Source organism: Scyliorhinus torazame, chromosome 7, assembly GCF_047496885.1.
Source record: "Scyliorhinus torazame isolate Kashiwa2021f chromosome 7, sScyTor2.1, whole genome shotgun sequence".
Classification (NCBI taxonomy): Eukaryota; Metazoa; Chordata; class Chondrichthyes; order Carcharhiniformes; family Scyliorhinidae; genus Scyliorhinus; species Scyliorhinus torazame.
In genome coordinates, this window is record NC_092713.1 from 119773527 (window position 1) to 119781603 (window position 8077).

Sequence of the window (8077 nt, forward strand, 5' to 3'; positions counted from 1 at the left end):
GATAAGTGCCGTTATGTCCGGTTCCCGTTTGTGGGAACCAGTGCTAAACAGCGCTCACCCAAGGTCTCTGAGGCAAAGTGGATAGATCCCAATGCCTCAGGAAATTGCATATCAGTGTGAGATTAGACGTAGTTAGGGGGAGGAGTGGGGAAGGGTGGACGTGGTTGGGGGGAGGGGGGGAGTGGGGAAGGGTGGATGTGGTTGGGGGGGAGGGGGAGGGGGGAAGGGTGGACGTGGTTGGGGGGAAGGGGGGGCATGGAATGGGCGACGTGAGGGCTAAGGAGGATGGGTTGTGTAAAGGGGTACAGGGAAGGGAGGATGGGGTAGGAGAGGGGTGCGGGGGTGGGGGATTGAGAAGGGGGAAGGAGGAGAGGGCAGGGCAAATGATGCCGCCATCCTGCCGGGTTGTGTGGGGGGGGCCCACGGTTGCCCGCGGGACCGTGACCCCCAGCTGGAGTGCAGTGGCAGGAAGGTGGCGAAGACACCCTTCCAAATCGAGGGCATGGTGAAGGGCTGTGTCCGCTGACGCTGCGATGAGGAGGGACGGGGTGAACTGTGCGGGATACGGATACTGTGGGCAGGTGGCACGGTGCGTGCCTGAATGAACAGTGACCAGGCAGCCGGGGCACCCATTCATCGAAAGGGCCCTGGCTGCCTATGTGCCAAAGCTCCCTCCTAACAAATTTTGTTGCCTCTCTCTCCCAAACCAAACCCCCTCCCCCCTTCAAGTTGATGATGTAATCGCAGCAGCCATCGATGTTCGCTGCCATGGCAGCAGCAGCAGCCTTGCAGATGGCCATCCGTCGCGGCCGAGCAAGGCGGCTCAGGGAGGGTGCTGCAGGGGCTGCGGAGGGCCCCGTGCCAGCCGCTGCTGTTGCAGGCCATCACGCCCAACAAGTCCAAGGTGCGGATCACCTCCACGTCGTCGGCCAGGAAGAGGGCGACGACACCGAACCTGATGGGTCACCAGGGGATGAGCACGAGCAGGTTGTCGTGCCAAGGCAGAGGAGGCGTCACATGCGTCACCGTGTGTACAGGGACCGCGTTTCCTTCGAGGACCTAACGGAGGTGGCATGCAGGAGGAGACTCCGATTGAGCCGTGAGACGGTCGGCCATATATGCCACCTAATGGCGTACCTGGAACCAGGTGGAACTGGGGGAGGACATGCCATCCCAGTGAGGGTGAAGGTGGCGGTCACCCTGAATTTCTTCGCGACCGGCTCCTTCCGGTCGCCAAGCGGGGATCTTTGCGGTATCAGTCAGGCCTCGGTGCACCGGTGCATCCGGGCAGTCACCGATTGCCTTTATGCATTCGCGGCAAGATACATCAATTTCCCGGAGGACCACGTGCACTAGGCTGCCAGGGCATCACAATTCGCCTCAGTGGCTGGCATCCCGATGGTACAGGGCGTCGTGGATGTGGTGCACGTCAACCTGCGTGCACCAACGGGGGACAGGGACATCTTCCTAAAGAGGAAGGGCGCATATTCGATGAACATCCAGGTGGTGTGCAACCAGGGAATGAGAATAATGCACGTGTGTGCCCAGTACCCGGGAAGCGTGCATGACGCCTTTATATTGGTGCAGTCCGACATCCCCGCAATTTTCGAGGGTCACCCACCCCGGATGAGGGGCTGGTTGCTGGGCGACAGGGGTTATCCGTTGCGGCCATGGCTGATGACGTCCATACGGAGGCCACAGACCAACGCGGAGAGCTGGTACAATGAGGCCCATGCGACAACCAGGGGTGTAGTGGAGAGGTGCTTCGGCCTCCTGAAAATGAGGTTCCGGTGCCTGGACCGCTCAGGAGGCGCTCTGCAGTACGACCCTGACAGGGTCGGAAGGATCGTCGTCGCCTATTGCGTGCTGCACGACATCGCCCAACAGAGGGCGATGTGATGGAGGAGGAACAATCAGTTGAGGCCGAAGAGGCCAGCGACTCTGAACAGGAAGATAAGGAGGAGCAGAAGGAGGGGGAGGAGAAGGAGGAGGGGGAGGATGGGAGGGCGGCGAGTCACAGACACCATCGGGGCGCGGGATTTGGCCGGGAGGCCGCACGACGCCACCGTTTGAGTCAGCGGGCACGCAATGCGTTGATCGCCGCACGATTCCCACACTAGGGGGAGGGCATCGTTGGTCAGGGCACTGGCACCATTGACCGCGCGCACTGGCACCACCCAGCACACCCTCACCCACCGCCCGCACCATCGCACAACCCTACCGCACACGGCACCACCCTCAAGCAACACAACACCTACGGCACCTCGTTACTGTCGGTAGACTTTTACTTCCGTAAGCAGGTATGAACAGTGCCATGTTGGATGATGACAACCCGCTCTGCGATGAGCTGTGAGCTACAGATCACTGCTGAATGTCTGACTCATGGCCATATCTGAACACCCCCCCCACCTCGGTGCCCCCTCTATGCGCCACGGACACTCCATCACATGTCCATGCGGGGCAGCGGGCGTCGGAGCACTCAGGATAACGGCGTGGTTGGTGTTGGGGGTGTGTGCGTGGCTCCAGAGGGGGTCGCTGGTGTTGGGGGTGGGGGGGGGTGGGGCTCCGGCGGGTGCCAGGTCCCGCAGGGAGACCGTGTCTTGTCGGCCGTCGGGGTATGCCACGTAGGCGTATTGAGGGTTCGCGTGGAGGAGATGAACCCTCTCGACCAACGGGTCTGATTTGTGCGCCCGCACATGCTTTCGGAGCAGGATGGGTCCCGGGGCTGCCAGCCAGGTTGGAAGTGATGTTCCGGAGGAGGACTTCCTAGGGAAGACAAGGAGGCGTTCGTGAAGTATTTGATTCGTTGTTGTACACAGCAGCGACTGGATGGAGTGGAGGGCGTCCGGGAGGACTTCCTGCCAGCGGGAAACTGGGAGACTTCTGGGCCGCAGGGCCAGTAGGACGGTCTTCCACACCGTTCCATTCTCCCTCTCTACCTGACCGTACCCCGGGGGGTTGTAACTGGTCGTCCTGCTCGAGGCGATGCCCTTGCTGAGCAGGAATTGACGCAGTTCGTTGCTCATGAAGGAGGACCTCCTATCACTATGTATGTAGGCGGGGAAACCGAACAGTGTAAAGATGGTGCCGAGGGCTCTAATGACCGTGGCCACGGTCATGTCGGGACAGGGGATGGCGAATGGGAACCGGGAGTTTTCGTCAATCACGTTGAGGAAGTACGTGTTGCGATCGGTGGAGGGGAGGGGGCCTTTGAAGTCCAGACTGAGGCGCTCAAAGGGGCGGGATGCCTTTATCAGGTGCGCCCTCTCTGGCCGGTAGAAGTGCGGTTTGCACTCTGCGCAGATCTGGCCGTTCCTGGTGGCGGTCCTGACCTCCTCGATGGAGTAGGGCAGGTTGCGGATCTTTACGAAGTGATAGAACCGAGTGACCCCCGGGTGGCAGTGGTCCTCGTGGAGGGTTCGGAGACGGTCCACTTGTGCGTTGGCACACGTGCAGCGGGATAGGGCATCGGAAGGCTCGTTCCGCTTTCCGGGCGATACAAGATCTCATAGTTATAGGTGGAGAGTTCGACCCTCCACCGCAAGATCTTGTCGTTCTTGATCTTGCCCCGCTGTGCATTATCGAATATGAAGGCAACCGACTGTTGATCAGTGAGGAGAGTGAATCTCCTACCGGCAGGGTAATGCCTCCAATGTCGCACAGCTTCCACTATGGCCTGGGCCTCCTTTTCCACTGAGGAGTGGCGGATTTCTGAAGCGTGGAGGGTGCGTGAAAAAAAGGCCACGGGTCTGCCCGCTTGGTTGAGGGTGGCCGTCAGAGCTACGTCGGATGCGTCGCTCTCGACCTGGAAGGGGAGGGACTCGTTGATTGCGTGCATCGTGGCCTTTGCGATATCCGCTTTGATGCGGCTGAAGGCCTGGTGGGCCTCTGTCGACAGGGGGAAAACCGTGGCATGGATTAGCGGACGGGCCTTGTCCGCGTAGTTGGGGATCCACTGGGCGTAATAAGAGAAGAAGCCCAGGCATCGTTTCAGGGCCTTGGAGCAGTGGGGGAGGGGGAACTCCATGAGGGGGCGCATGCGTTCGGGGTCCGAGCCTATCACTCCATTACGCCCTACGTAGCCAAGGATGGCTAGACGGTCGGTGCTAAACAGCATTTTTCCTTGTTGTAGGTGAGATTCAGGGCGTTTGCAGTCTGGAGGAATTTGCGGAGGTTGGCGTTGTGGTCCTGCTGGTTGTGGCCGCAGATGGTGACGTTGTCGAGATACGGGAACGTGTCCCGCAAACCGTACCAATCAACCATTCGGTCCATCTCCCGTTGGAAGACCGAGACCCCGTTAGTGACGCCGAATGGAACCCTTAAAAAATGATAGAGCCGCCCATCTGCTTCGAAAGCAGTGAATTTTCGGTCGCTCGGGCGGATGGGGAGCTGGTGGTAGGCGGACTTAAGGTCCACCGTGGAAAAGACCTTGTACTGTGCAATCCGATTGACCATGTCGGATATGCGGGGGAGAGGGTACGCATCCAGCTGCGTGTACCTATTGATGGTTTGACTATAGTCTACGACCATCCTCTGCTTCTCCCCGGTCTTTACAACTACCACCTGGGCTCTCCAGGGACTATTGCTGGCCTGAATTATGCCTTCCCTCAGCAGCCGCTGGACTTCTGACCGGATAAAAGATCGGTCCTGGGCGCTGTACCGTCTGCTCTTAGTGGCGACTGGTTTGCAATCCGGGGTGAGGTTCGCGAACAGGGAAGGCGGATTGACCTTGAGGCTCGCGAGGCTGCAGATAGTGAGTGGGGGTATAGGGTCTCCGAATTTAAACGTTAAACTCTGGAGATTACACTGAAAATCCAATCCCAGGAGTGTGGCAGCGCAGAGGTGGGGAAGGATGTAAAGCCGGTAGTTTTTGAACTCCCTCCCCTGCACCTTGAGGTTTGCGGTGCAGAACCCTTTTATCTCTACCGAATGGGACCCCGCCGCCAGAATTTTTTTTTTGATTACTCGGGTGGATCGGAAGGGAACAGCGTCTTACCGTATCGGGGTGTATAAACCTCTCCGTGCTCCCAGAGTCGATCAGGCAGGGCGTCTCGTACCCGTTTACAATTATAGTTGTTGATGCTGTTTGGAGCGTTCGGGGCCGCGACTGGTCCAGGGTCACAGAAGCCAGTCGTAGTTGCTGCATGGGGCTTTTTCTTCAGGCCCCGTGTGGCCGTCCATCCTGGGGTCCTTAGACGTCAGCCAAGATGGCGGCGTCCACGGGTCGCACACGGTCAGGGTGGACAAGGTGGCGCCGCCCATTGATCGCACGTTGCAGGGGGGCACAAAATGGCGGCACCCATCCCTCCCGCATGGAGTCCGGGACCCAAGATGGCGGCGCCCGTTGGCCGCACATGGATCGCTGGGGGGGTTGAGTTTGGGGTTGTCCCCCGGAGATTGCGGCTACCCCCCCGGGCCTGGCACACAGCTACGAAATGCCCCTTTTACCCGCACCCTTTACAGAGGGCCGAGCGGGCCGGGCAGCGCATCCGGGGGTGTTTCCCCTGCCCACAAAAGTAGCAGCGGGGCCCCCCCGGGTGATCCGCCGCTCTGGCAGCGCAGGCCTGCGGGGGGGGGGGGGGGCGGGGGCTCCCGGGGGTTCGGTCGCGGCAGGTGTCCACGGTGCCCAAGGGGCTGCCACGCGGTGGGGGGCGTAGGCGCGGACGTTCTGTGACGCCACATCAAACGAGGACGCGAGGGCCCGTGCCTCTTTGAGGCCTAGTGTGTCTCTTTCCAGCAGTCGCTGGCGAATTTGGGATGAGAGCATACCTGCCACGAACGCATCTCGGACCAGCAGCTCTGTGTGTTCATTAGCAGCAACCGATGGGCAGTTGCAGTTTCTCCCCAGTATCAACAGCGCATTGTAGAATTCGTCCAGCGATTCCCCGGTGATCTGCCGTCTCGTCGCGAGCTGGTGGCGTGCGTAGACCTGGTTGACGGGCCGAACGTAGATTCCTATCAGCATCGCGATCGCCGTCGGGAAATCTTCCGCATCCTCTATGAGCGTGTAGCTATCAGGGCTCACCCTGGCATGCAGGACCTGGATTTTCTGTTCCTCTGTAGGTATGCCAGGGGCCGTTTGGAGGTATCACTGGAAACACGCTGACCAATGTTTAAAAGTGGCCGCTGCGTTTGCCACGTGGGGGCTGATTCGCAGACACTCCGGCATGATTCGGAGCTCCATGTCCTTAAAAGTTTGCGTGATAAATTGTAGCACAATCAATCACTCACGAGACGAGATGAGAAGGAGTCGAACAATGGCTTTATTACGCAGACTTGTTCCCTAGCAGCACTGTTACAGAATGCGGCTGCTGGGAGAACCCGGACTCTTATACTCCGCCTTACTGGGTGGAGCCAGCAGGCGGCTGATCCAATCGGGATCCAGTGTCTATCCACCAATAGCCTCTCGGCATCCCAAGGTACCTGAATACCCCGAATACATACCACCACACTGGGGACACTACGACCCATGCCATGGCACCTGCCCACTGGGTGGGGTGGGGGGTTCCTCATGTGTCTGGCGTGGGCGGGGGGGGGGGGGGGGCGTTGCCCGGGAGGGTGGGGGGGGGGGGGGGGGAGTGTCAGGGTACTTACCCTAGCTGCCCTCGTGAGGTCGTGCAGTTTCTTCCTGCACCGGTCTCCCATGCGGGGGATGTGCCCCACAGCGCTGACTGTCGCCCCCACCTCTCGCCATCCACGCCTCACGGTGCTGCATGGCTGCCGGTGTCCACGTCTGGGGAAGAGGATGGCCCGGCGCTCCTCCACTGCCTCCAGAAGTGCCTCCAGGTCGCTGTCCCGGAAGCGGGCAGCGGCGCGACGGGTCTCTTCCATGTCGGGCCCCGGTGTCTGTGCGCCGATCCGCGCACTTCCTTATACGTAGCGCGCCGTCATCCTGGCGTCGCGCGATGACGCCGCCGGTCCTGCGCAATGCCCACCGCGTTTCTCGCGGCGCTGCTGCAGGCCCTTTTTCTGCCTGTGAATCGGTCACAGCGGGGGCACTTAGTCCCGCAATCGGAGAATCGTCCCCCTTATATTTGATATGCATTAAGCCAATGTTGAGTTGAGTGCCATTACTTCAATTGTGTGATCAGGCTTTGTGTGCACTGTTCCTCAGTTTCTGTGGAATAAACATGCGCAGTCGTGTAATTCCCTTATTTATCTCATGGAGTTAAGGCAGTGCACCTCCAACTGTACTGAAGGACTTCAAATATAATCAGGGACTTGGGTTTCAGGAATCTTTGAAATTATAAACAAATAATCAGCAACATTAAAAGCAGCTTCAGTTATGGAATATCTACCATCAACTAGACATCATGCACAAAGACCTATTTCTCTGTGAGCATAAATTTAAAAAATGAACATAACACATGGCATTTAAATACTGCTTGTGGACCCAAAACTTCCATTTGTTACTAACATTCTAAAATGTTTTATGGAAATGAGCAATACCTGCATGTACATTCACCACTGCACTCTGAGCACTTTTGCAGATGTTGTCTGTTGCTGCAACAGAGATTGTATAATATTCACCACACTCCAGGTGTGGGATTTGAGCCTTTGTATCGCTGGTGTTGAATGAAGCTGTGACTCTTTGACTATCTCGAGCGGTCACAGTGTATAACTTTGCTCCATCCGTGACATCCCACGAGAAGGATACTGCATTCGAATCACAGTTCAGCTCAGCTTTTAGATTCTCAGGAATGCACGGTGCTGTTTAGAAAATACAAATAAATATCAATCCCCTCTCTCTGTCCTGTAAGCATACAGAGTAAATAAATGTAAAATGATTAACATAGCAGATATTAATTAAGTAATAATAGCATTACCAGTTTGGAATTGGGCAGAAATACTTGAAATGCCAGTCCGGCTATAACTGCGTGTTGTTACAGTTATGTTATAAGTGTGTCCACAGTGTAAATCCAGCATTTCATAGCGTGTCTCTGTTGTGTTGTGAGAGTGTGTATGTCCATCACCGCCTTCTGCAGTTACATCATATAATAGCGCTCCATCAGTCTGTCCCCATGAAACTACTACTTGGTTTGAATTACAGTTCCCATTCACAGCGATTTCACCTGGA

General features: G+C 57.5%; 1 protein-coding gene across 1 annotated transcript in view; it reads right to left on the reverse strand.

Annotated features, from left to right (window-relative positions):
* The window catches only part of LOC140426523 (uncharacterized), a 210174-nt gene extending 202097 nt beyond the window's left edge, over positions 1-8077 (reverse strand). The window contains exons 1-2 of the mRNA XM_072511403.1: positions 7827-8077; positions 7450-7710 (exon numbers count right to left, since the gene is read on the reverse strand). Of these exons, the coding sequence (XP_072367504.1) occupies positions 7450-7710; positions 7827-7926 (361 nt within the window). The 5' untranslated portion in view covers positions 7927-8077. The remainder of the gene's footprint in view (positions 1-7449; positions 7711-7826) is intronic.